This window comes from Rhea pennata, chromosome 7 (genome assembly GCF_028389875.1).
Source record: "Rhea pennata isolate bPtePen1 chromosome 7, bPtePen1.pri, whole genome shotgun sequence".
In the NCBI taxonomy this organism is placed as follows: domain Eukaryota; kingdom Metazoa; phylum Chordata; class Aves; order Rheiformes; family Rheidae; genus Rhea; species Rhea pennata.
Window position 1 is genome coordinate 15,672,958 of NC_084669.1, and position 27,809 is coordinate 15,700,766.

At 67.3% G+C, this 27,809-nt stretch overlaps 1 protein-coding gene across 3 annotated transcripts; it reads right to left on the reverse strand.

Moving 5' to 3' along the window:
- Nucleotides 1-493: 493 nt before the first annotated feature.
- Nucleotides 494-27,316, reverse strand: LDB1 (LIM domain binding 1). Of its 3 annotated transcripts, none has more exons than XM_062580270.1 (11): nt 27,215-27,316; nt 7,063-7,165; nt 6,624-6,668; nt 6,299-6,374; nt 5,832-5,934; nt 5,324-5,496; nt 4,821-4,943; nt 4,594-4,677; nt 4,079-4,202; nt 3,420-3,562; nt 494-2,936 (listed from the first exon to the last, which is right to left on the reverse strand). In XM_062580270.1, exons 1-11 carry the CDS (start codon nt 27,237-27,239, stop codon nt 2,706-2,708), a joined length of 1,230 nt encoding a protein of 409 aa, XP_062436254.1. In that variant the 5' UTR covers nt 27,240-27,316; the 3' UTR covers nt 494-2,705. The 3 variants fall into 3 exon arrangements, with proteins under 3 accessions (XP_062436254.1, XP_062436253.1, XP_062436255.1); XM_062580269.1 differs by having other exon boundaries at nt 3,414-3,562; XM_062580271.1 differs by lacking the exon at nt 27,215-27,316 and adding an exon at nt 18,063-18,083 and having other exon boundaries at nt 3,414-3,562.
- Between the last annotated feature and the right edge of the window lie 493 nt (nt 27,317-27,809).

Genomic DNA, 27,809 nt, shown 5'->3' on the forward strand with positions numbered 1-27,809 from the left:
GAGGTTCCCATCCCCGGCCCCAGCGCGGAAAAAATCTCCGCAGCCTCCCCGGGCGCACCCCCTGGATCCTCTGTGGGGCAGGGATTTAAGGGGGGGGGGGCTGCGCAATGGGGGCGTCTCCGGGGCCCCCACGCTGCTGCCCGTCCCCCCCCCACCCTCTGGCGGGATCGCGCCGCCAGCCCCCGCCGCTCTCTGGGGGACGGGAACGACGCGCCCATCACCCCGGCGTCTGGGCAGGCCCTGCGCCGCTTGTTTGCTCTGGCTGGGGGACAGGGCGCTTTCCCAGCAGCCCGAGTCCCGGTCCTCACCTTCATGAAGCAGGGTCGGGAGCCCCGCGGTGGCAGCGCAGCCGGTGCCCGTGGCCCCCAGCCCGTGGCCCCAGCCCGGCCGGCCCCCCGCCGCCCCGGCAGCGCCTCCGCCGGCCCCCCAGGCCCACCGAGGGCGTGTGTGGGGCCCGCGCCAGCGCTCGGCAATAAGCGCGCGGGACAGCCTCAAACCGAAAAGTCGTTTTATTGGTACCATACATGACTCATAAATGGCACAAACTATGGAGAAAAACAAAAAACAAAAGAAAAAAAAAAGAAGAAAGAAAGAAAGAAAGAAAAAGGCATTACAGTGTGCCCCGGGGGGGCCGAGGAGGGGCACGTCACCGCTCCGCGGGAGCCTGAGCCGCGCGGCGGTGGTAATCGTACCTTGACTGCAAAGCTGGACCCCCGCACCCTCCACGCAGGGCTCCGCGGGGGCTGGCAGCCGGCAGCGGGGTCCCTGGGGGGTGCAAAGGGGCTGCGGCGGGGGGGCTCGGCCGCCCGCCACGGGGGGGCAAGGCGCAGCGTGCAGGAGGCACCCCCGCTGCACCCGGAGCCCCCCACGCCTGCAGGGCATCCCCCCTCCCTGGCCGCAACACCCGCTGTCCCCCAGTCCCATGCACAGGGTGGGGGGCAGCGGGGATGGGCGCGGGGCGCTCGCTGCCGCTTCTCCCCGGCCCCAGGCGGGGAGTTTGGGGTTGGGGGGGGGGGGCGGCGGAGAGAGCAGGGCATGGGCACCCGCTCTGCCGCCCCGGCTCCTCCGCACACACGCACGACACACACGCGAGCCTCTCGCACACGCACATACGCCCCGGCCGCCCCCGCGGCAGCACACGCTGCAACCCCCCCCTCACCCCCCGGGCCATGCCTGGGCTAGGGGATGGACCCCGCTGAGGCTGCCGGGGTGAGCTGGTGAGCACCTCCCCCAGCACCTCCCATCTCCTCCTTGGAAGAAGCCTTGGAAGGAACTTTTTTTTTTTCCCCCTCTTTTTAAAACCAAAAAAAAAAAAAAAAACCCAAAATTATTATTATTCTCGTCGTTTCCCCTAACATCAATGGAGGCACCTGCTCTAGTGATAACACATTGAAAGAACAGTATCGTACACACTGTCTACAGCGCGGAAATGTACAAGCACGAGGTACACGAACCCGAGGGGCAGGGAGCGGGGACAACAGCACACAAGATTTACATTGAGGATGGAGGTGGGGGGCTGCCCCCCACCCCCCTGGAGGGATTAGAAAGGAAGTCTGCAAAGTCTCTCCTTGGTTTGAAGCTCTCCGAACTGGATATAAAACGAGACTCCCAAGAGAAGAAGCCTGTACAAAAGTCAGGACAGGGTGAGAGCGCTCAGGGAGGGAGGAATTGGCAGGGTGTGTGTGTGTGGGGGGGGTCTTTTCCCATTTTTTTTTTCTTTTTTTTTAAACTTACAATTTTAATAATATTATTTTTTTAAAAAAGACAAAAGTAGGAGGTACCGGGAGCCTGGGGTTGCAAAGGGGCCCCGGGCGGACACACGCAGAGCGAGTGGAAACGCCCGGAGCCCCGGCACAGGGCGAGGGCACTGGCCCCCCCCCCAGTAGAACGGCCCGTGCGAGCCCCGTCCGGCTCGCGGGGGCGCCGACCCCGACCCCGGGGCGCCGGGCTCTCCCTCCCCGCACGCTTTCTATATACACTAGCCCCTGCTCGGCCCTCCTGTGCTCTCGCCCCGGGGGAGCAAGGGGGAGGGGAGCAAGGGGGCAGGAGAGCGGGGAAACGCGATGGGGACCCCTCCTCGGCACCGCCCGCAGCGCGGCGGATCCGGCCCGGCGGGCGGCCGGCCGGAGGAGGCTCCGTCTCGGGGCCGGCAGCACGGGGAAGGTTTTCCTTCGGCAGCCCCCAGCCGGACTGCGGACGCACGAGCGCATCTCGGGTGGCCGCACAGCAACCGCCAGGGCTAGGACCCCGGGAGGAAGAGGAGGGTCTCCGCGCCGTGCTGCACCCCGGCGCCGGGCATCCGCGCACCGCCGGCTTCCCGGTCACGCCAGCCGCTACAGACTCCCCCCTCCTAATTCCCCCCATTCAGCAGGCGGGGGCCGGGCGCACCAGGGAGGGATTGAGAAACTCTCCAGGGAAGAAGCGGGCAGGAAGAGGGAGAAGGGGGTATAACGAAGCTACGGCCCTGGAAACCCACCCCTGCCCGGGGGACGGGCTCCGGTGGGAAGGCAGGCGTGGGGGGAGCAGGGAGGAGGCGGGGGGAGAGGGCCGGGGGCCGCCCGTGTCGCACGCGCCCCGGGCTGCGCATCCAGCCGGCCGCGCGGCGCCGATCCGCCCCCGGTACCTCGCCGCTTCCCAGTCACTCTCCTTTGCAAATGTACAGGTAGATCGGTTTGGACTGAGTCCACGGGGCGGCCGCCGGGCCGTTACTGCGACGCCTGCGACGTGGGGTTCTCTGACTTGCTCTCCTGGCTGGAGGGCGGTTTGCTGTTCCAGGGGCTGTTGGCCCCCAGCGCCGGCGAGTTGTTGAAGCTGTCCTCGTCGTCGATGCCGTTGGCAGCGTCGAACTGCGTGTTCTCCAGCCGGGTGATGAGTCGCTCGTCCTCGTCCCCAAACTCCCCCCCCATCAGCGTGGGCTCGCCTACCACCATCACATCCTGAAAGGGGAGACGGTCCCGAAACATAATCGAGGTGGGGGGAGCCCTGGCCGCCGGCCCTCGCGTACACCGCAGCCCGGCCCCGGCCACCGAGCCGCGTCCCTATCCCCCCTCGTGCTCCCCATCGCAGGCCCCATGGCTGGGGTATCACCACGGCCCCTCCGCGGACCTCAGCTGGAGGCAGGGGAGCGAAGCGGCTGCGGAAAGCAGGCTGGGAAGCTGCATCTGCCCAGGCTCCCTCGTCTCTGGGCTCAGCCCTGGGCTGCGACTCGCGCCCTGCGGGGGCGAGGCAGATCGGCGGCCCCTTCCCCTTCTCCCCATCACCTCCAGGAGAGGGCCGGGGGGCTCACTCCTCCCATCGCCAGGGACATCTCCTTCCAGGCACCCCTCGGGGGTCTCCCCTTAGCCACTGCCTGGGGCAGGGAGCCCTCCCCTCCACCCCGGGGAAGGAAGAGAGAATGGAAACGGGATGCTTACAGGTACCTGACTGGACAGGGCAAAGGTGCTGGCGGGGCTCTTCTTCTTGCTGTTGCTGTTGTTGGTGTTTCCCCCGCCGGAGCTCATGGTGCTGCCCCCCGACATCTTCCTTTTCCGGCGCTTGCTGGGCTGCTGCCGCGCTGGCTCCGCTGGCAAAGTGAGGAGACACAGTCAGCCCCCACGAGGAGACAGTGCCCTGCATCCCCCCAGCCCAGGAATGAGCCCCTTCTCTCCACAACCCCCTTCTGCAAGCACTACATCCCACCCCACAGCAGCATCCTTTCCCCAGCTCCTCCTTCGGTGACCCTGGCACACAAAGCACTCCCCTCCTCTTTTGCCACCCTTGTTCATCAACCACTTCCTCCAGGAGCAGGGAAGATTTCTGCCCCTGCTTTGCTAGGAAAAGCAATTCACGGTCCCCGAGCACCAGAGCAGGGAGTGGGACCAGGGTGCTGGCTGCCTGCAGCCCCACTTTGCCCTAGCAGGGAACGCAGAGTAGCAGACAAAGAAGTCGTGTGCCCACCATGCCACCCCCAGGCACACAAGACAAGGCCTGGGACTGGCTGTGGGGCAGGAAGAAGCCTGTACGGAGGGCACAGCCTGACCGGGTCCCCTCTGACACCCAGTGGGATACCGAGGAGCCCGGCGGGCAGCAGGAGACTCACCAGGCGGGGCGACCATCCGCTGCCACTTCTGGAACAGGCAAGTCTTGAGGCAGTCCCGAGGACTGAGGCTGTAGGTCTTGTGCCGTGACATGAGCTCCTGCATTGGTTCTAGGATTACACAGAGCTGCAGGGAGCAGCCAGAGACTTGGGGTTAGATTGCAATGCTCCAGGCCCCAGCGAGAGCCCCTCTGCCTTGGAGCCATCTGCGCTGCATGGACCCCAGCTACAGCTGGAGCCTGCAGACCCTAGAGATTGTGACCAGACTGACTGAGTCCCTGCTGACTGCTCCATCTCCCAGCTTCAACCCCATGAGTCCAGAAGTGTCTTGCTTCCCCACTGCCCTCTATGTCACCCACTCCTCTTCCAGACAACCCCTTGCACAGCCCACTCTGATCGTGGCTGCAGATATACCTGCCTCAAACACCAGGTATCAGGCAGGAGACGAGAGCACAACACAACCCACAACTCTGAGGTTCAGAGTTGCATCTCCCCCCGCTCCCCTGCAGCACACTTACTCGGAGGTAGTTGAGTGTGGAGTTTGAGAGCCCACAGCGGGTGATGTTCTTGGATAACTGGTCTAGCATCTGGGGATCCTGTGCCTAGGAGCAAGAGGGACAGAGGGCTCAGCTGTATCCAGGCCAGAGACGGTCCTCCTGCGCCCCAGCCTGTGATCTCCCCAGGGAGATGAGCTCAGCAGCTCTGTGTCGCTCGTGCCCCTGGGGCCTCTCAGAGCAGTACTCACATGCATGGCAAGGATGCTGCGGGGGATGAGCTCTCGATGCTGGCGGATGCTGAAATGCCACGTCTTTATCCTCATCATGTCGTCAAACATGAACTCCAAGTAGAGCCGTCCCTCCACGCACACCTGGGCAGGGCACAGTGTCAGGTCATGCTGCCACCCGCTCCCCCAGCGCAGATCTCCTGGGAACCCATCACTCCAGCACACAACACCCCCCTCCTCTTGGTTTGGCCGTGCACCACGTTGGGCTCAGCAGAAACCAAACCTATGAGCCTACAAAGGCCAGGTGATCTGTGCAAAAAAAAGGTGGGCACTGCAGGCAGCCTGGGGCAGCTGTAATTACAGCACGGTGCTCACTTGGGCACAGTCCCATCTGCCTAGCGCATGGCCATGAAAATCAGTGCTGCTCGCTCACTCTGCAGGACCAAAGCCACCGTGAGAGCAAGCCAGACCAAGGCACCAAGAGCAGGATGGCTGTGGGGAGCAGCAGCTGATGCAGCAGGTACCTGGGTGAACATGGGCTTGCCATGCTGGGTCACCATGGTGCACTGGTCGCAGTCCAGTGAGACAAAGTTGTTGTGGAACGACTCCTTGGGGTGCTTGAGCACGTAGTAGAGCTCTGTGGCCCCTCCTTCAAAGATGCTGCGGAAGTAACGGGGAATCAGAGTCCGGCCAATCGCTGCAGGTGGGAGAAGGAAGAAGACAATGTCAACAAATCTGGCTGGCCTAGGCGTGTTTTCTTGTATGCTGGGGGTGCACACGGAGAAGGTCCCCCAGTCCCCTCCGTCCAGAGGCAGCTCCTGGGCATGCTGTTACCCTGGGGATGCTGATCCTTGTTACCCTTCCCACCTCTCCTCTCTGTGGAATGCAATTGCTACACCTCCTGCCAGAGAGACAAGGCTCTCAGGAAGCAAGGAGGTCTCAAATCCGAGCCCTGGGGACCCCCGTGGCGGCTCCAGGCTGCACAGGCTGCCCAGCCACGCTGTATGAGCACAGAGGCCTGCTGGTACTCACTATATCTCTTTGGTCCATCCTCCAAGCAGAAAGTGATTGTTAACATGGCGTCATCCTCGAAGAACTCCGTGGTGAAGGCATCCCACCACAGGTTGTCACACTCCTGGGGAGGGCAGAGAGATGCCACGTTATAGTGAGATGGCGAGACAGCCTTCAACCTGCCAGGCGTAGCAGCCACGTGCTCAACCCGCTGAGGTCTGCACTCCTGGCTGGGCACTCCGAGAAGGGGTTGGCAAGCCCTGTCCCACAAGCAAGCAAGGCACAAGGCACCCGGGCTCCTGCACAGCAGGGCAGGACCATACTGCAAAGGGGATTTCTCCTGGAGCCATCACAGCCCGTGAAAGCAGGCAGCATCCTCAACACACACACGTGGGAGCTGCTGCCTGTTTCTTTCGCCACCACTCCCTTCCTGCTCCCCAGTGGGTCCCAGCACCCTTCCGAGGCCCTGTCGTCTCCCGGCTCCTCACCTCTGTCCAGTTCTGCAGCCGTTTGTTGAGCTCAAATATCCTGTAGTCAGTCTGGTTCCCGTACGGTGTGTGCCTCCTGCCGAGGGAGGGCAGGACGTGAGGCAGGGCAGCGCACGAGCAACCCCAGCAAGCCCCCGCAGCCCAGCAGCGTGCTCGCCCTGCCGAGGCGTCCTTCCACGGCTCCTCTGCCCGAGTCGGACCTGTGCTCGCCCAGAACCAGGCCAGGCCCAGCCCAGGCACGTGCACACGCTCCTGGTTCCCATCCCAACGGGTGCCCACCTGCCAACCCGCTCCCGCTCAGCGTGCCCCGCGTGCCCGCTCTTACCCGATTCCAGGCTCCAGGTATGTGGGTGGGTACATGGGAGTAGGTCTGTGGGGAGAAGCAACGCACCGAGGTTAGTGCTGCTGGGCACCTCCACCCCCGCTCCCCACAGCTACCCCTTCCCCTGCCTCCAGCAGGGAGCACGGCGAGCCCGGAGCGCATCCCTCCGGATGGAGGTTGGAGAAGGGGGTGCTTTTGCAGGAGCCGTGCTCCGTGTCCTGGATCATCCCAGGCATTTGGCCCCTGCAGAGCTAGGAGACCTAGGGGCTTCCTTGATCCCAAATGTCATCCTGTCTCTGCGCGTCCCGCCTGTGCCCTGCTCCGGTCCCACGCCCGCCCTGGCACAGCACTCCTCGTACGCTGCTGCTGGGAATGCTGGATCCCAGCGTCCCGGCGCCAGAGCAACCCAAACCGCAGGCACCGCCCCCGCGCCCCAGCTCACCCCACATCTCGATCCAGCATGGTGCCCGGGTGGAAGGGGGGAAAGGCGTTGCCGTTCGGGGGCTCCTTTGGCGAGTACAGCTTGAACGACTTAGAGGAGCAGCCTAGAGAGGGGCAGAAAGCGGGTCAGACGGGTTCAGCCCAGCACGACAGTGGGAAACAGCGGGAGCTCCGGGAGGAGACACGAGCGAAGAGGAGGGAGCCCCGAGCAGAGAGCCCCGCAGAGCGCGGGAGGCCGGGCTGGCTCTCCTGGGGGCAGCCGAAAGCCCCCCGGGCCGCGTGCAGCCCCGCGCCAGCCCCCGCTGTCCCCACCCCCGGCACCCGGCGCCGACGAGGCGGCAGCAGCAGCGGGTGCCCGCGCCGCAGCAAAGCCGGGCGGCTGCAGAGAGGGAGGGGGGAGACGCGGCGGCGCAGGTTCGCCCCGGGCCCCGCGGTGCCGCTCGGGGACCCCGCTGCCCGGGTGCTCCCGTGGCAGGGGGACCCCGTCCGACCGTGCCACGCGGGCGCCGGGTCGGGGCTGAGCGCACCCAGGCTTAGCAGCCGCAGGGGCCCGGCAGGTTTCTCATTGGTGCACAGAGCTTGTCGGTGCTCAGCCGGACGGGAACGCCAGGCGCAGCTGGCGTGCCAGAGAGGGCCCTATCCATCCGTGCCCCCCCCCCCCGAGCCTTTCCGCACTGCTCTGCTCCTAATCCGGCCGACCTGGGCGATCACGCGGGATCTTTTCGCTGACCTTTCTATCGCCATGGTGACGGGTGAATAATCGCCAGGACGGGCCCGGTCCCCAGGCAGCCACCATCTGCCACGGCGGTCACCAGGCCCTCCTCGCCATGCCCCCTCCCTGCTCCGCCGGTTCCCGGGAGCCGCCGCTGCCAGCGCCTCTCCCAGCGCCCGGGGGCCCCCCCGGCGTGCCCCGGCGCCGGCAGGACGCGGCACGCCGCGTCGGGGCCCTGCCGAGGCACGCGGGGCGGGAGCGGCGGCCGGCCCCGCCGCGGGGCCGGGGAGGCATCCCCGGGGCCGGCGGCGCCTTCCCACCGCCCACGAGCCCCTCGCAGCGGCACCCCGTCCTGCAAGGGGGAAGCGCGGCGGCGGGGAAGGGCGCTCAGCTCCGCGCGGCGGCGAGGGAGCAAGGAGCACGGCAGCTAAGGAAAGCGGTGCCGCCGGCACGCAGGCCACGATCCAGCCAGCGGGACCCGCTAACGAGCGCGGGAGCCCCAACTACCCGGACACCGCTGTCACCTCCGCCCGAGGCGCCCGCGTCCCCGTGCACGCCCCGAAGCCCGCAGGGATCACGCACGCGGCACAGCGAGCGAGCGCCGGTTAAAAAAATCAAAGGGAATCAACTCCCCGGCACTAAATCCAGCTTAAATCAGCACATGGGAGACCTTAGCTTCATTCCTCGATTCCCGTTTTTTTGGGCCCTCATGCCTGCTGCACAGGCAGCAAAAGCCAGCGCTTCCCCAGCACCTCCGGAGCGCCCGGGGACTATCACCCGGGCAGAGGCGTCAGGGCTGCGGCGCGCTCGGCTCCGCTGGAGACTCCCCTCCTCCTGCTCCTCACTTTGGCCTGCCTGCAAAGAGAGTAAATGGGGCACAGCCCATTTTCTGCATACGGCTGCTAACAGCGTCGCCCTCTTGTTCTTACCTCCTGTTTTTACAGACGGACATAAAAAAATATGCTAGAGGTTAGTGCTGGTACCAGAGAATTTTTGCTTTCTGCTTTAATCCACAATTCCCCATCAAGCTCTGCCTAATGGAAATGAGAATTCTATCGAAAGAGCACTAGAAAAACAGCACTTTAATTTCCTTCTTGCTGCTGCTAAATGACATTAAGTTGAAGTGAGCTTGCTGCACAGGAAACTTTCCAAAAGTGCATGTCTTCTGCTTAAAATGCACCAATTCATTACACAAAGAAAGAAGCAGCTACAGCTCGCAAACTGAACTGCTTGTTTCTGGTCACCACGTCCTTGGGAGAAAAAAGGAAAAAAAATTAGAACTAGCAGATCTTATCCTCTGATGCTTTGTTTTTCTTCTTCGATGAAAGGAGGAAGGAAAAAGCCCCCTAGGTTTCTTGCCCTTCTCAGGCCCCAGTTTGCTCCTCAGCTGTGAGCAGCGCGGCCAGACACCTGCAGCGAAGACGACGCTCTCCATGCGCGCGGGAAGGGCTCCCGGGACGGTGTGACCGGGGAGCAGACTGCTCTCCACCTGCTCCACTTCCCATGCTTTTTCCCTAAGCCTCTGCTCCTGGAGATGGGCTAAGAGAAGGGACGGGCCGTTGCTCCGACCCGGCTACCCGTTCTGATCCTGGGGCTCCCCAGGCAGCTTTCATATTGGCATGACCTGGCTTGGGGCTTCATTAAGCTCAGAGGAGCGAGCAGGGGCAGGTTAGATGATCGCAGCAACACCAGCATCACGACCAAGTATTATTATCATGCAGTGTAAAATATGTTACTGGATTAAGTGGTTTTGAATAACTTTAACAGCAGCCTTAAGATTTAACACAGGCTACTCAAATTCCGAATTCGTTGCAGATAGCATTTTAAAACGTGCAACACACACACGCGACACAAGCGCTACACAAAACGATGCAATTACTTTAAAGCAGAAGCATCATCAACGCCGATTAAGATTCACGCAGCGCAGCCTGGCGGATCCCTGTGCCCCCCCCTCCTCCCCCCTGCTCGAATCGCCCTGCAAAGCCCCGTCCCCCAGGGCCCGCAGGGCTCCCCGCTCCGCTGCCGCGGCTCAGCCGACCCCAGCGCACTCGGCCCGAGACGATGCCTCCCCACGCCTCGCGGCCCCTCTCCTTCGCGCGCGGCAGCGAGGGCGACGGAGCAGTGCTGGGGCTGCCCGTGCCCCGCTGGTGCCAAGCAGCTCCGACGCGGGTCCTCCCGCCGGGAGGCCTGCCCGGGACCCGCGCGCCGGCACCGCGAGGATTTGGGCGCGCGTAAGGACCCCGAGCCTGCTTTGCTGCTGGACGTGCGACGCCTCTGCGGGCTCCGAGCCCAAGGAACCCCCACGGCAGAGGCTTTCCAAAGCCCCTTATTTGCATGCCAGTCCAAGAGAGAGGTGGGGAACGCAGCGGGGCTGAGCCAGCCCTTCTTCCTGCCGGGGCACGGCTGCCCCCCGGGGCGAGCTGCAGACGCTGACGGGTTTTAAACATCCCTGGCTGCTGCAGCTCCCCTGGCTCACGATTCCCTGGCGGAGTCACCCGCCTGCCCGCGCTCCCCCGCAGCGGCACGACGAGTCCGCCCGCCAAGCGCTCGCCCCGCTCTGCGTCCGGAGCGGACGACGCCAGCAAGCCGCTGCGCCGCCCCGACCAGGTTTGGGCCGAGCGGAGCGTGGGGCAGAGCCGGTGAGCCAGAAACTCCTCCGTACCCGGCGGCAGCACCAGGCCCCAGCGTGCGCTGCCAGCGTGACCTCGGCCCCCTCCCCGCCGAGCGCTGCGCTGCGCTGCCCGGAGAGCTGCACGCCGCGGGCGGCTCCCAGGCCCGGGGCCGCGCTGGTCCCCAGACGCTCTCCCAGCGCTACAACGTGCTCGATGCCACAAAAATGCACACGTGGTCGGCAAGGAAGAAAAATCAGGCTGACGCTGCAGCTAGTGAGCTGCTGGCCCGGGCAGGTCCCGGCGCGGTGCCTGTGGCCGGGCAGGCGGTGCCACCGCTCCTCAGCCCCGGGTGCTGCGGGGAGGCACGGGAGAGGGAAACCCTCCTGGGAGGGATCCCAAGGGCCTGCCGCAGCCCCGCTCCGGCTGCTCCCATCCGGCCTCTCCCCGGCGCCGGGAGCGCCTGCTCAGCCGGGCCGGCTCTGTCGGGACAGAGCCCGGGCGGGAGCCGCCGGCTGGCTCGCTGCGTGCAAGCGCACGCCGCCGCCGGGCCGGCTCCGCGCCTCCCAGGCTCGGCGCTCCACGCCTCGACGAGGCGCCCGCAGGCCGAGAGCCGGGGCCCGCCAGGAGCCCGCCAGCGCCGCGCAGGGCTGACGCGAGAGCTTGGAAAAGGCACAGCAGACAGCAGCTGGCGAGGAAGCCGCTCCGTGCACGCGAGCGTCCAGGGAAACGACGGTGGGTGCTCTCCAAGTGACTCACATGCAATTCAGCGGTGCCCAACCCTCCATCTGCTTTCTCCTCCGCTTTCCTCGCCTGGGAGCAGCAGCCCTGCGAGCAAAGCTGTTCAGACGCGCTCCCCAGCCCAGCCCCGCAGCTTCACCGGCTCGAGAACGGTTAAAACCCAAGCCCCGGGAGCCGGGGAAGGTTACGCTTCCCAAGCAGCCAGAGGCACGCCGGGCAAAGCCAGGGCCCCGCCGCGCCGCGGGCCGCGAGCAGGGGGTAGGGCTCGGCGGAGCGGGGCCGTCGCCAGGCGGGGGGAGGCACCGAGCCCTGCCGGGGGCCTGGCTGGAAGGAAAGCCCTTCTTGCCGGCCCTCGCCTCGCGCCGTCTCGCTGGCGGAGAGAAAAGAGCAACCGCTACCGAGGACAAAGGCTGAGCAGCGCCGGCACCTCGCCGTTACACCTGCGACCGCCAGCAGGATTCGGAGCTCCCGCCCGAGAGGGGACCCGACCCCGGCCGGACGGCGATCGCGCTTTGCACCAGCAGCAAAGCTCAGCAACGAGGCAGGGACTCCGGAGGTTGAAAAAAAAAAAAAAAAAGAATGAAATAATTATAATAGTATGAAATGGTCCGGAAAGAGGCTACAGGGTTACATGGCCAGCAGGGAGATCCCGCTCCTCCCGGCGGCCGGCGGCGAGGAAGAGGGCAAGCCTTCGGTGGAAGCTGGAGCTCCTTCCCGGCATGCACCCGGCCCGTTTCCTGGCTGCCTAACGAGGCTTTAAAGTGTAAATAGCGGCATTGTTTCCCGGGCGCTGCGTTCCCCTTCCCGTGTTCCCAAAGCCCGGGCAGAGGCAGGAAATCCACCCTGCCCGCCCAGCCCTGCTGGCTGCACGCAGCAGGGTGCTGCTCCCCGGAGCAGGGTGCTGGGCAGCGTTCCTCACGGGGATCACGGAAATCCCGTGGCTTTGTCCACCGATGGTTTCTGGTGTCAGGGAAGCTGGAGGACACAGAGGGAGAAGTATCCAGCACAGGGACCAGCCCCTGGTTAGCCCCCCGCAAGCCTGCCTTCACCTCTTCTTTCTCTTCCTTTTTGGAGCAGAGGAGAAGAGGGTTAGCTCAAAACCTGGTGTTGATATTGAATTAAAGGGAACCCAGACAAGATACGCCAACAGCACTGCCCAAGACAAACTCTACAAGCCACAATCAGCCCCGGCGCTGCAATTTCCAGCACGCCTGTTCGCTTTGAAAATGCGGCATCAACACAGCAGAAGCTCCTTGGAGGGCTGGCTACCCAGGGAAGAGGCGCACAGGAGACACGTTCCTGCGGGAACCCCCGCGGCGCGGCCACGGACCCAGCCCCGCCGAAAGGGCGAGCACGGCCAGCGCGCCACACAGCCCTGCTACGGCCGAGAGCAAATACTGACACGCGTTAAGGTGAAGCCAGAGCACCGCCCGTCCTGCCGCGCACGGGGATTACGCTCACGCTCCTCTCCAGCCGCACAACAGCCGTACCCGCAGCCAAGCGGGCCACAGAGCTCACCCTGACCGCCAGCCGTCTCCTTGCCCGCACCGCACGGCCGCGTCCCGGGGCCTGCACCCAGGCAGCAGGCACCTTCGGCTGCACTGCAGCCCCGGCGCGGCCCTCGTGCCGCTCACCCGCTGGGCGCCGCGGGCGTGGGAGACCCTGCGGGCGTGGGAGACCCCGCGTGCTCCCCAGCCGCCCGGGGAAGGAGCGCGGCCCAGCGCTGAACCCTTCTCCCCGCATCCAGCGCGGAAGGATCCCGGCTCCAGAAACACCGCTGGGGGAGCCAGACGCGGCCCGTCTCATCTGGACCGCGGGGAGGACGAAGCAGGAGCTGAAGCGCCGCGGCGGGCGGGGGAGCCTCCGGCCGGCGGCACTGCTGCGCCGCCCCACCGCCCGGCGCCTAGCCCCAGCCCCGCGCTCCCGCCGCCGGGCTTTGAACCGAGTCACAAACTCGATGCGAACCGCAAGGCGGCATCACCCGAAAAGCAACGCTCAGCGGGGGCTCGGGCCAGGATGCGGATTTGCGGGCTGAGGCGAAGATCGCTCCTGGCTGGCCTGTAGAGTCAGGTACTTAGCAGGGATCCCAGAGATATCTCACTTCTTTGTGATAACCGGCTGACGCCTAGAAATAGCAGGAGTCCCCCCTTTTCTGTTTAAGCCCTTAGATGATTAAGCCACGTGGTCAGAGACTTCTCAGGGACGGAAGACAGGAGAGAGGGGATGCCCTGCCAGCTGGGAAACCAACCGAAAATTGAATCCGCTCCAACGCTGCAAACCCCCGATGCAATCCCACAGATAACCCAGTTTCAGCTCCTCTACTATCAATTTGACACAAGTCACTCATTTCCTGTGACTCAGGGTAACATCCCACTGGCCCTAAACATTGCTTTAAATGTGCTGTCTCAAAGATCTGTAATCAAACGCTGCTAATGTCAGCCTCAAAAACTAGCTTACGCACACCTTCAGCATTTTCAGCCTCCTTCCCTCTCGCCCAAACATGCCCACCCTCGCGCCTTGCGACCCTCACAGCATGGGAATGCTCAGGGCTGCGATCCTCCTCTTCCCCCAGCAGCAAGCACATGCACAGCGTGGGGAAAAAAAAAGCAAACAACGTGATGTTGGAGTCACAGGGCTAGGGAAAAAAAAAAAAAACTTGCGAGCACCCGGTGAAAAAAGCCTCCTGACAAGCTATAAATTTCATCTTCAAAGGTTTTTAGACTCTGTGGCAACACAGAAAATTTCACAAATATAGCCAGCCACTGCGACGGCCCTCCAGAGCCTGCGGACAGCACCTCCGCTGCTGCTCGCGGCTCCTTCCCCGCAGCCGGACGCACATCGGCAGAGCAGCGCAGCGCAGCTCCAGGCGACGTTCTCGCGCTCTCACGTGGCTGCTGCTCGGGAGGCTCTCGGCAGGGCCGCGACGCCCCCGAGAGACACGGGGCGCAGACCTGCAGGGCGGGGAAGCTGCGCTGAGCCTCTCCGGGGGGCTGCCGGAGGGGGGTCCCGGAGCAGATCCACCAGCCCTGCCGGAGCCCGAAAGCACCAGGCAGGGCTTGTTCCCTGCGCCCGCCGCTCCCCGCCAGCCTCCGGCTCGGGCCGCCGGGACCTGGCCAAGCATCACAGGGGATGCCACGGTCAAGCGCAGACTGGGGAGGCAGAGAAAGTCCTGCCGGGCCCCGCTATCGATCGCAGCCTGGGCGCGGGCGAGCAGCGAGCCTGCCCAGGAGACCGTCAGCCCCCACGTGGCGCATGGAGATTTGCAATCCCGGGATGCACCGCTCCACCTCACTCCAAGCCGCTGCAACGAGGGCCGAGTGCTGCACGCTGGGACGCGTAGTCTCTGGAGACCGCAGCCCCACCGCCAAGAGCCGCCTCGCTCCATGTTGCGTCCTAGGTGGAGCCCCGCGGTCCTGGCAGCCGGCCAGCCGCTTGCTCCGGGAGTTGGGGGTTGGGGGGGGAGTTGGAAATTCCTGCTGCAAGGATGCGGTGGGAGCCGGCGCCTCCCAGGGCCCCGGCTGGCTGCACTGCAGCGCCGCGCGCCCGGGGCCAAAGCTTGGCGCTGGGGCGCAGCGCTCGCCCCCACCCCAGGGCGAGGGCTGGGCTGCTCCGGCTGGAGTGCTCGCCCTCGCCTCCGGCGGGATGCCCCTGGAGCCGGGCGCGAGGAGGAGGGAGAAGGGCAGCGAGCCCAGCGCGCAGCCCTGGTGGGAACCCGCTCACTTTAGAACAGTTTGCACCAAAGGACCACCACTACTTTTTAAAGGTTAGTGCAAACCTCTGCCCCCATCAGCTCAGGCTAAGCTTCCACCTCTTTAGGAGTTTAAACCAAGATGAAACAGGCCATACTCGACTCCAGGGCAGTCGCGGAGGAGCTCGCACTGGTTTAGCAGATAGGGCAGCCGCTGAGCAAAGGACCCAACAGGCCGCCGGCCGAGCCGAGGACAGAGCGCAAGTCTTGCAAACCCCCGGGGCAGGGCCCTCCTCCGAGTAATGCTAGCCCCCAAACGTCTGGGTGCCTTGGTGTCACGAGCAGCTTCTGCTTCAGGATGCAGCGCCCTTGGACCACGTCCAGGTGACTTGTGCTGAGGCAGCAGCTGGAGAAGCATGGACCAGAAGCGCTCCTGAGCACCAAGACCAGCACAAGAATAAAGCTCTGAGACCACCTCAGAGAGGCCCCCACCTGCCACCAGCACCCAGGACACCAGCAGGAGCCAGCACAGATTTCTGCATCCACATCTGCAGAACCTCAGTTAACATCTCCTAGAGGTTTCCTCCCAGAGCAGACGCTTTTGGTTGCTGCTTCACTAGCGGTGCATGCTGTCGCTGGCATCACTGCTTTGGATAACCACAACTCTCAGGAACCCTCAACGCCCAGCTCGCAGCCTGACGCCGGGCTGAACCAGTCGGGCGACTGAACCAGCCAGGGCTGCACTCACTGCTCCCACCACCACGACCCTCTGCCTGCACCCAGAACTGCTCCCTGCAGGGCCTGCGACTGGCCGGGACTCCCCAGGGCTGCTGGTTAGCCTGGGATCTGCCACCAGCACCAGTAACCCAGCGCACACAACAAAGGGCCATGGAGGAGCCCAAGTCCCCGTCGCACCCCAAAGAGCCGACAGATGCGTGCCCCCTCCTTTGCCCAGCGCAGAACCAGAAGCAAAGTGCTCCAGAAACCATCCCTGCCTCGCTGCCCAGCCCTGGGCAAATCATCTCACCCAGGGATCCCCGCCTGCAAGGCCGGTCTGCCTGAAGCAACAGCCAGGAGGGCAACCGGTGAGACAGCAAACCTCACCACGGAGAGTGTTGCAATACCCACACACAGAGACGCACACGGTGTAATTAACACCAGGAACACCCGGCCACTGGGTCACTCGGAGGACAGCAGGTTTTTGAAGGAGAGAGCCAGCACACACGTGGTCAGAAGCGCTGTGCTGTTCTGCGACTGTGCAAAAGTTGTCGCTTTTATTTTTATGAGGCCTGCGAGTTCATGCCAAGGTGCTCAGAGTCCGGGCCAGGTGCATGTTGCTGCAGAGCTGCAAGTGTGCAGAGCTCTGGCACAAGCCACGGCGATGCTGGACAGGATTCAAAATGCCTCCAAAACAAGCTGAAAAGTTCCTGGCAGCAGGGGCAGAGCAAGAAGTGTCTGGTGGAAAATGCTGCTTCACAGGTGGGCTTTCCAGAAGACAGCTGGGGGGACAACCTCTTCGTCAGCCAGCAGCATCCCCCTGCCAGCTGCAGGACACTGAAAGGACCCTCGGGCTGATCTGGTCCACCCCTTCCTCGGATCCCACATCCCAAGGGATGCGGGATGCCTAGGGAGGCAGGCTATCACCCAAGAGCACGCAGAAGGGCGCCAGGTCCTGCCCCACACCAGGGCACCATGGCTCACAAGTTAATTTCTGCGGCTTTTCACTAGCTTCTTCCTAGTGCTCATCTGCTGTAATCCACTGCAGCCACGGGGAAAAGTCCACACCAAACAGCAGAGAAAACTCTGCGCCATCAAATCCACGAATTCAAACGTGAACCTTCTTCCTCAGATCGTAACATGCCTTTTCATTTTTAAAAACGACACACTTTGCCTGCCTTTCACTCGTTTCCCGAGTCTTTAAGGTGCCTTTGGGTCATAGACATGGGGTTTCTACAAAATCAGGAGGGCAGAGATTATATTCTTTTCTTCTTCAATGGAAACCAGAATTTTCCCACAGTCAGAGCACCCCTGAACCTGAGGTTTTAAACAAAGAATAGACATTCAAAAATGCCGACACTTGCAAGAAAAAATGTGAAGAGCGGATACCTGCCTGACTCTGGAGGAGTCGCTACAAAACAAGCACTAAGTGCTAGCAAACACACGGAGAAAAACCAAGGGATCGCAGCAAGGAGGCGTTTGCTCCCGTACCTGCCTGTCACCAAAACCCGGGATGCTTGGCCCGCTATGACTCCGAGGAATACGACGAGGAAGTTGCGCTTTTTGCAAAACAGTTGTGTTTCGGGGAAGAAACGGGCTGCAAGCTTTCCGACTCGATCCTCGGAGCGAAGCGGAGGGGCGCTTTGCAGCAGCGGCGCCGCGGCTTTGGGAGAGCCCTCCGAGGGCGAGGAAGCCCGCGACACCGCGCTCCGGGGAGCCACCGGCAAACTTCGCATCGCAAGTCCCTCCGCGCCAGGACGCCCCGGACCCTCGCGGCCCGAGGGAAGCAGCCGGGGTGCTGCACCCGGGAGGGGACGGGCGCCACGGGGCGCCTGCGCCCGGCTGCCCCGTCGCTTTCCGGCTCCGGGCGCAGGGAGCCGCCGCAGGGCGAGGACTCGCTGGGCCGCGCTCGGCGCCAAGCCTCTGTCAACACGGGCCTGCTGCAATGGAAACGAGAGCCGCCGGCGCCCCGGCGCCCGCTGCCCGCACCCGCGACGGGCAGGGCGGTGGGTCGGCAGGGACCCTCGCCCGGGGCAGCCGGGCGCCGGAGGATCTGCAAACCGGGCGGGGGCCGGCGCCCGCGCTCCGCGACGCCCGGCTCGGGAAAGCAACCGGCCGCCGGCGTGCGGGGCTGCGCCTTACCCGCCCGCCGAGCCGCCCGCGGCCGGGAGGGGCAGCGCCGGGGGGCACAACCTCGCCGCGGCCCCCGCGACGCCGGGTCCCCCCGCGCTTTGTCTGACGGCGGGGCCGAGCCGCGGCCCGGCGCGGGGCCCCCCGCTGCTGACAGCGCCCGCGGGGCGGCTGGCGGGGGGCGGCGGAACAAAGGGAGCCGCGGGCGCGGGGCGGGCGCCGCTCCCGGGACCGGGGCGGCCGCGGGGCCGACGCCGAAACTTTGCCGGAGCCGCGGCGGGGAAGGGGGGTTGGGGGGGGGGGGCGGGACCGACCCTCCCCTCCCTCCCTCCCCCCCCCCTCCGCGGCCCGAGCCGGGCCGGGAAACTTCTGCGGGGCGGCGCGGGCTGCCGCGGGGCACTCACCGCGGCGCGGCGCGGCCGTCGGGGCGGGGGTCTCAGCGCGGCGGCGGCGGCGGCGGGGCGGGCGGGCGGCGCGGGGCGGCCGCCATGGGGCAGGCGGGGGCGCGCGCGCGCGCGCGCGGAGGGCGCGGATGGGGGGGGGGGGGGGGGGCGCGGGGCGGGGCGGGGCGCGCGGGGCGGGGCGGGGCGGGGCGGGGCGCGCGCGCCGGGCGCTTCCTTTGTCTGCGCCGCGCGGGCCCACAATGGCCGCGGCGGCGGCCACGGGGCGCCCGCGCGCGCGCCCCCCCCGGAGCACGAGGGGCAGAGGAAGAGCAGCCGCCGCCTCCAGCCCCAGCTCGCACCCGGGGACGCCCCGAGCGGGCCCCAGAGCCACCCCGCCGCCACAAAGCGCGGCCCGGCCCCGGGAGGGGGGGAGGCGGCCGCGTCCCCGCTGAGCCCCGCGCCGCGCCGCGCACCCCAGCGGCCCGGCCGGCCTCTGCGCCGGCTTCCCAGCCCGGCTCCTTCCTGCCACGCCAACCCCTCTGCATCAGCTCACCGATGTGCATGCACGTACATACACACATACATATTATACACACACACACACACACACACTATATATACATTTTTCTCCCCAGGGGGACAGAACAAGTTCTCTTTTGCAACCCAGCCACGGCTTGGAGGTGACACCGCCAACGTCAGATAACCGGCAGCAGGTCCCACCGCCGCCCTCCCGGCACCGAGGGGAGGATTTCCCCCCCCCCCCCCGAAAGGACAGGCCCCGCGCAGTGGCCACGGGGGTCAGCGAGGAGCGCCCGCACCACGTGCGCCCTGAGCAATTTATCCCGGGGCTCAGCAGCCCTCGGGGAGCGCTCACGTGTCCCCGCGCGGCTCTGACGGCAGCGCCGGCCCGGTCCACGTGGCTGCAGCAGCCCCAGCTGTTTATGGTTATAGCCGAGTTAATAATTAAATAGATGCTGGATGGAGAGCAGAAGGGCCGGGATGCAGCTGGGAGGCGTGTGTGGCGGTGATGGGGGGCGGGGGGAGCCCCCTCCTTGCGTTGCGGGATTGCACACAGCACGGGGACAGCGATGGGCCGCTCCCAGGCCCGGGGTTTTCGTGGTGGGACCCCCCTCCCGGCCCCACGTTTCTGCGAGCACGGCCTCCCCCGCGCTGTCCCCTGCCTGCCCGGGCTCCCCAAAGACCAGCCCCGCTCCGGGCCCAGCAGGGCCGCAGAGATCTCCCCGCCAGCGAGGCACGGCCCTGACCGACTCCGGCTATCCCGGGGTGCTAGTGCACCCCACCATCCTCAGCCCTGGGCTCCCCCAAGGGGCTCTCTCCCGGCAGAGCAAAGCCCTGAGATCCCGAGAGCGGGCACAAACCTTTCCCTAGTAGGAGCACGACGCCTGCAGCCCCCCCGTAAACCAGGGCCGCGCGGCCAGAGGCTGCAGAGCCCCGGATAAAAGGTGCTGGAGAGCGAAACGCGGCAGCGGGTCTGCGTCCCCCATCCCACGCGGGCGGGAGCCACCGCGAGGCCCCCGTCCCCCCACGCCAGCAGAGCAGCAGAGGCACGCAAGAGCTGAGGGACGCAAATACATGCTTACATAAAAAAAAAAAAAAAAGAAAAAAAAAATCTGCTAGCTGTGCAAACCGCACGGGCAGCGAAGGGCAGACAGACTGGCCCGGCCCTCCCCAACGTCCCGGACTCGTCTGCACAGCGGCGGGGACCTCCACAGGCAGGCGGATGCTTGCAGCCGGGAAGCCCGGCCAGTACCCCCGAGTCCCTGCCAGCCATCCCTGAAATCCTGCCGCCTTTCACATGCAAATCTGCTTTGCTTCCCTGTCTCTCTCAAGGGGGGAGAACTTCCCCCCCACACCCTAAGGCTACGCATGCCTGGACCAAGGGGGCACGCGGGGCAGAAAACAGGCCCCCCTTTCCCTCCGGAGAGCGCACAGCTCCCTCTCCCCCAGGAGGCGGCTTGGTGGAGGCTGGAAACTCGGCAGCGAGTCACGCGGGGCAGGCGGCAGATCCCGGGGGCTCCGGGGATTAGCCCTTCCCAAAGGGCCCTGCTGCCAGCCAGCCAGAGGCGCAAGGCCGGCCCCGGGGGCTGTGGGAAAGGCTGGCGGAGGGGCTGCCAGGGCAGCGGTGGGAAGTTATCGCCGAGGGCACGGCGACACATCCTGAGAATCCCCTAGGGAACGGAGGGGAGGCTGCGGGGAAGGGAGCAACGCCACAGTGAATGAGCAGCAGCCAAGCGCATACCTCCGCGCACACCCACTCCAAAGCAAGAGGAGCTGGAGAGAGATCACGCTGCGGGGGAGGACGCCCAACAAGTGCACGCGGCCCACACGGGATGGAGGCGAGGGGGCAGGGTTTCCAGCACAGGGCTCAGACGGCGTGACTGCACCCACACCAAGTCTCCTTCCTGCCCAGCGGGCCACCAGAGACGCAGCCATGGGGAGAGGCCAGCAAAACCCAACAGAGCCCCAGGGCCTGCACCCAGCCCCCTGCTCCGCCGCACGCTGCGTGGCGCGACACGGGTCCCGACTGCACGCCCGATCGCTGCTGCAAAACACACCGCCAGTCCCCGGAGGAAAGCCCTAGGGAAGGGGATCTGCGGGTGCTGTCGCCCAGCTGGAAGCGGGCTCCAAGCGGCGGGAGCGTGCTGCACGCAGACCTTGGCAGATCCTGCTGGCAAGGGCTTTCCCGTGGCACCGGCGCCAAAGAAACACCCCGCAGCGTTCCTGCACTGTCCTTGAGACACTGCAATCCCCGGCCTGCGGAAAACCCGGGCGGCAGAAGAGACAGGGCCCAACCCCACCGCCGCCGGCCCCGCTCAGCAGCAACCTCCTCGTGCGCAGCGAGGGCTCGCGGCTCCGTGCCGGCGCCCGCTGCCCGAAGCCCGGCCTTCCCGCGGAGACGGCGACGGCTTTCTCCCGCAGGTGTTGTGGCCCCGGCTCGGCCACCCACTGCAGAAGGGCCCGGCCCCGCTCCGGCAGCAGCCCGGGGCGAGCCTGCCAGAGCCCCGGGGTTTACGACTCCAGGCGCTCCAGGTGGATTCTCTCATGTTACAAGAACGGTTCATTTTACAGCCAGTTTCCTGGTCTGGGGCTGGTCCCTGCAGCCCGGCCGGCATCCTGCGTGGAGAAGCGGGCTTGGGGCAGCCCGGCTGAGCCAGCACCCCGGGGCCAGGCGGAGAGAGCGGGTTACGTGCAGCCGGTTCCCCCCCCATGCCAGCACGTGGGGGTGCCACCGTGCCCCGCGGCGATCCCGTGCGGCGTGGGCAGGCGGGGGGCTGGAAAGCCTCCTGGCCGACGCGGGGGACGTCTCGCAGGACCGCCGCTGCACGTGGTTTATTTTGAGCAGGTATCTTGCTGCCGGCAGAGCCCTCCCCTTCCCCTCACCCCTCGCACAGCGCTGCTGAGCGCTCCAAAGCGGCTCTCCCAATATAGCAGCATCAAATAGCTCTATCAATAATGCATCGCTTCTGCTTCCTTTTGCTGCTGTGTTTTTGTTGCTAACATGTGTGTCCTTCCTGCCCAACAGCTGCCTTCTCTCTGCCAGCTAGGCCAAACAGGGACACGGCCGCTGCCGGACGGGGCGGCAGCTGCTCCATCGCCCCTCCGCCCCGCAGCTCCAGCTCTGGCGCCTGCCGGGACGAGCCCCTCACCCTGCCTTTGCTGGGGAAGCTCCCGGCCCGCTGACGCCCGCGCCGGCGCCAGGCGCAGTTGTGGTTCCCGGGCACCGGCACGAGGCTGGGAGATGCCCGGAGGCACCTCCGCGGCCTCGCTGGGGAGGTGCCGCGCGCTCAGGCTGTGGCAGCCTGCTATCCCCCCTGCTCCCAAAAGCCCTCCCGGCCTTTTTTTCCACCCAGCTCAGCCAAAGCCCAACAGCCGGCACTTCCTAGCTTCACGTCGTCAGCGCTACGCAGCCCCGGCAAGGAGAGCTCCCGCCACCCTGCTCCTGCCCGGCGCGCGCCGCCGGCGGAGCAGCCGCTCCGGCAAGCCCCGAGCTCGCCCGTGCACGCCAGCCCGGCGGGGGTGACGCCCGGCCAGCCCTCGCCCGGAGCCAGCCCCGGAGCAGCCAGAGTCCCAGCCCGACTCAGGCGGCAGCTCCACCTGGGCTTCACCGCGGAAACCGGCTCCGCTCCCAGCACGAGCCCCTCGGCGCGCGGCAGGGGCCCGGGGCCAGCCGCGCGCTGCCGCTCCTGCCGAGAGCTCTGCAGCCCGCGCGGCCCCTCGGCCGGCGCTGCCCGCGAGGCAGGACGCCGGGGGCTTTTCTGGGGGGCAGGCGCTGCCGCCGCCGCGGAGCCGAGACCTCGCGGGGCCGCACGCGGGTCCAGCAGAGGCGGGAGCCGGAGCGGCGCGCAGCCGGGCGCGGGGCCCGGAGCGGTGCCCTCCGGCGCGGCGGCCGCAGGGCGGGCGTTATCTGGAGCCCGGGGGGGGCCGCGGGCAGGGTGGGGCCGCGGGCAGGGCAGGGGCTGGCACCCCTGGCACAGGGAGATTAGGCCTCGAGGTAACGTTTGCGTTAGTGCCGCGAGAGCCACGCGCGCGTGCGGGAAGGGGCCGAGCGGCGACGGGGACCCCGGCTGCGCCGCCGCGGTCCGGCCCCTCCGTCCCGCCGGGCCTCCCTGCCCCGGGGTGGGGGCTCGGCGCAGCCCCGCGCGGGCTCCCCGGCGCCCTCCCCCTCCTGCAACAGCAGGAAACCGCAGCCGCAGCCTGCAGGCGGGCTGATAACGGTCACCGGGCCCCATCCGCCCCCCTCGAGGGCCCCGGGGCGAGGGGCCCCGAGCCCCTGCCCTGCCCCGGGGCCGCCGCCTCTCCCCGCCGCCACGGCGCGCCTGGGGACGCGGCCACGGCGGTCGTGCACGCGCGCCTTGTGCACGCGCCTGCACGTCCCGTGGTGGTGCAACCGAGCGCCCGCGCTGCCGCCCTCTCCCGGGGCAGCGCCGCGGGGCTCCCGGGCAGCCGGTGCCCAGCCGGGGCGGCCGAGCCGAGCCGAGCCGAGGCAGAGCCCCGGGGCGCTTCGCCGGCGCGCGTGTCCTGGTGCGCATCGGCAGCGCAGATGCGGCTGGGGAAGCCCGCGGCAGGGCGGGCGGGGGGAGGAGAGGCAGGGTGGCACGAAACCAAGACAGAAAAACAAGCCGAACGCGCCAGGGACAGACAGGAGACACCTGCGCCGCTGCCACCTCTGCAACAGGCCCATGACCCAGGGCTGATGCTGGGCCGGACCCTGCTCCCCCTCCTGCCCTGCCCAGCGCATTTAGCCCCCCCGGCTGGTGCACCGCAGCCCCCACGCCCAGGGCCAGGGCGACACCAGGCACTACGTGTGCTTTGCACCCACGCAGAGGCCCGGCGGGGGCAGAAAGCGCCCAGGGCTGGTGGTGCGGGTGTCCCTGGCCGGGAACCCTGCTCACCAGCCTCCCGGGGCGCACAGCACCCAGCCCGTGCCGGCTTTGGGCTTTTATAGCACTTCTCCGTTGGCTGCGGGGGAACAGGCAATACCATTTCTGGAATAAACTCGGGGGCAGGCGGACACACAAGCAGCGCCGGTGCGACGTTAACCCGTCGAAGTTTTTTCGGAGCAGACCCGAGCCAGCGGGGCGAGCTCGCGCAGGCCCGGGGCTTCGCGCCCGGCGGCTGCAACGCGCCCTGCAGCCCACGCACCGCATCGCCACGCGCAGCCCGCGCCGCGCAGCCTCCGCCCCGCCGCCTTCGCCAGCCCGGCCGGCACGGCTCCGGAGCCTGCAGGACGGCGCCGCGAGCGGCAGCTACCGGGCAGACGCTTCTCAGCGCGGAGGCAAAAGGGGCGAAGGGCCTTTTCCACCCGAGCATCACCAGCAGAAAGCGCCGGGCGCGCGCAGCTCCCAGCTGCTCCCGGGAGCCGGCCGCCGCAGGGCCAGCTTCTCCGCTCGCGCTCGGGCCGCGACGGGTCCCCGCCGGGGGGGCGGCAGCTCCTCCTGCACCCGAGAGGGGCTCTCCCCCCCCTGCCCCCCGCACCGCCGGGCTTTCCGGGGGGCGCGCCCCATGGCGCCAGGGCTCCGGCCCCGCGCGCGGAGCCCGTGCGCCGCCCCGGCCCCCTTGGCTCGGGGCCGAGCGGGGCCCACGGGGAGCGCGGCGCGGGCGACGGCGCGGGGAGCCCGCTCGCGGCTCCGCAGCCTCGCTCGCTGCCTGACCTTGGGCAAGGCGCCCCGCCGGCGCAGGAGGAGCGGCGCCGGAGCCGGCGCTGCGGGCGACCCGCGAGCAGGGGCAGGGCCCGAGCGGGAGCGGGGAGCACCCTGGTGCTGCCCTAGGGGGGTTTCATTTTTATTTTTTTTTATTATTATTATTTTCTTTAAGCCCAGGGCTTAAAGCCCCCGGGCCCGAAAGCGCCGTGCCCCTGCCGCAGCCGGGGCGGGGGGCAGGACCCTCCTGGGGGAAGGGGGGCAGGAAAGCAGCGAGCAGGGCAAGGCCCGCGGCGGGGGGCAGCCGCGAGCCGCCCCGGCGGCAGCGCCGGGCCCGCAGCGCCGAGACCCCCGACGGCAGCTCCCGGGCAGGAAACTCCTGCAAGTTAACGCAGCCCCGAAGAGCAGCCTGGGCAAAGCGGCTCATTAAATGTTTCTGGCTGGCAGGAGGCCAGCGGCAGAGCTCGGGGGTTTTTTGTTGTTGTTGCTGGGTGTTTTTTTTTTTTTTTTTTTTTTTCTCCCCTATATTCCGATAAACAGTCCAGGGAGGGGAAGGGAAGGGGGGGACGGGAGCAGCAGGGAAGCCTCTAGACGTGCCACCGAGCCGCGGGGAGGGAACGGGGGTGCGGGGAGGAAGGGAGGGCGCACGCGCGCGCCCCGCGGGGATGCTCCCGGCGCTCGCCGAGGAGCAGGCGACGGCACTCCCGGCGGCACGGTTTGGGGGGGCGGGGGGGGCACGGCAGGCGCGCGGGCGGCCCGCCGGGCCCCGGGCGGGCCGGGGGGAGCCCCCCGCGCCCGCCGGCCGGGCGGTGCCTGCTGGGGCTGGCGCTTTAGCTGTTTGGCCTGGCTCGGAGGCAGGTTCACGTGACTTTCTGCTTGAGGAAGCAGCGCTCTGGCAGCTTCCAGGGGGAGATGGAGGCGGCGGTGGGGGAAGGGGCCGCCTGGCTCCATGGAAGCGCGGCGGCGAGGCGCGGGCGGCGCAGGGGAGGGGGCGGCGGCGCGAGGACACCCCCCTTCTCCGGCGCCGCGGAGGCCGGGCACGGCGCCCGGAGGATGCCCGCGCCGCGCATCCCGCCCCCCCCCCACACACACACCCCCGGATTCGGGGCAGGCGCCCCAAGGAGCATCGCAGCGCTGAGACCTCACCGCTTCGTCGCACCTCCCAGGGAGGCCCCAGCCCCAGCTCTGCCTCCCCCCCCCCCCCAAAGCGGCCACATACTGCGCCCCCGCCACGCCGCGGGGCCCCCACACCTGCGCCGGGCTACAGCACCCACGCCACGGCCCCCCAGCTCCCCAGCACCCGCACCGCGGGGGGCCCAGCACCGCGGCCGGACCCCAGCCCCCACGCTGCGGGGTCCCGGCCCCCCAGCCGCACCACGGCGCCCTCACCGCGAGGATCCCCGTGCCCACGGACGGAGCCCGGCATCCGTGCCGTAGGGTCTCAGCACCATCACCAGGCCCCAGCACCCATGCCATAGGGTCTCAGCACCATGACCTGACCCCGGGGTCTATGCCGCAATGTCTCAGCCCCATAGGTGGGCTCACGTTACCATACCATAGGGCCCAAGCCCCATAACCGGACCCCAGTGCTCATGCTTCAGGGTCACAGCCCCACAGCTGGACATCAGCACCCACGCCATACGGCCCCAGCACCCATGCTGCCTGGAGCCAGCCCCATAACCGGACACCAGCGTTCATGCCATACCACCCCAGCCCCACAGTCAGGTCTCAGCACCCACGCCGCAGGGTCCCAACCCCACAACCGGACCCAAACACCCCTGCCACACAGTCCCAGCCCTATAACCAGACCTCAGCACCCATATTGCAAGGTCCTAGTCCCATAGCAGGCTCCAGCACTCATACTGCATAGTACCAGCCCCACAGTTGAACCCCAGTGCCCATGCCACAGGGTCCTAAACCTACAGCCAGACCAAAGCACCCATGCCATGCAGTCCCAAACCTATAGCTGGAACCCAGCACCCGTGCCATACAGCCCCAGACCCATAAACAGACCGCAGCACCTATGCTACAGGGTCCCAGCCCCACAGCCAGACCCAAACACCCATGCCGCAGGGTCCCAGACCCACAGCCAGAACCCAGCACCCATGCCATACAGTCCTAGCCCCACAGCTGGACCACAGCACCCACACTGCAGGTCCCAGACCCACAGCTGGAACCCAGAACCCATGTCATACCCCACAGCCAGACTACAGCACCCATACCACAGAGTCCCAGACCCACTGCTGGAACCCAGCACCCATGCCACAAGGTCCCAGACCCACAGTTGGAACCCAGCACCCATGTCACAGGGTCTCAGCCCCACAGCCAAACCACAGCACCCATATCGTATAGTCCTAGTCCCACAGCCAGACCATAGAACCCACGCTGCAGGATCCCAGCCCCACAGCCAGAACCCAGCACCCATACCGCAGGGTCCCAGACCTGCAGCCGAACCACAGCACCACATGTCATACAGTCCCAGCCCCATAAATGGGCCCCAGCACCCATGCCATAGAATCCCAGCCCCACAGTTGGAACCCAGCACCCACGCCACAGGGTCCCAGACTCACAGTTGGATCCCAGCACCCATGCCCTGCAGTCCCAGCCCCATAAATGGACCAGAGCACTCACACCGCAGGGTCTCAGACTCATGAATGGACTCCAGCACCCATGCCATACAGTCTCAGCCCCACAGCCAGACTCCAGCACTCACACTGCAGGGTCCCAGCCCCACAGCCAGAGCCCGGCACCCATGCTGCCGGGTCCCGGCCCCACAACCGGACTCCGGCACCCATGCTACAGCGTTCCAGCCCCACAGCCAGGCTCCAGCACCCACACTGCAAGGTCCCAGTCCCACAGGCAGAGCCCGGCACCCATGCCACAGGGTCCCAGCCCCCCAGCCGGAGCCCGGCACCCATGCTGCAGGGCCCCAGCCCCGCGGCGGACCCCGGCGCGCACGCCGCAGACCCCGCAGACCCCCAGCCGGCCGCCGCCGCCCCGCCGCGCACTCACCAGGGCATGCACAGCCCACTGACATCTTCACATGCCTGGCCCGGCCGGGGGACGCTGCGCGCTGCCCGGGCCGCGGGGGTCTCGCATGGGCGGCGCGCCGCGGCTCCTGCGCGGCGGGCGGGCGGGCGGGCGGGCGGCCCCGCGCGCGGGCGCGGGCGCGGGCGCGGGCAGGGCGCGCGGCGGCGCGGGGCGGGGGCCGCGGCGGCGGCGGCGGCGGCGGCGGCGGGGCGAGCGGGGCAGCGCGCGGGGGCGGCTGCGCCGGCGGCGGGCGGGGGCGCGGCTGCGCGTGCGCGTGCGGCCCCCCGTCCCCGCGAGCGCGCCCCCTCCGCCCCCACTGCGCGTGCGTGCGTGCGTGCGTGCGTGCGTGCGCGTGTCCGCCCGCCGCCGCGCACGCGCCCTGCCTCCTCTCCTCTCCCCCCCCCCCCCACCCCGCCCCGGGGAAGGCGGGTGAGCGCCGCCATGTCGGGGCCGGTGGCGGCTCCGCGCGCTGCTGCTGCCGCCGCGGGCGGCCCGGGCCCCAGGGGCCCTGCGTGCGGCCGGTGCGGGGTGCCGGGCCCGCGGGAGGCCCACGGCAGCGCGACCTGCCCCGCGTGTG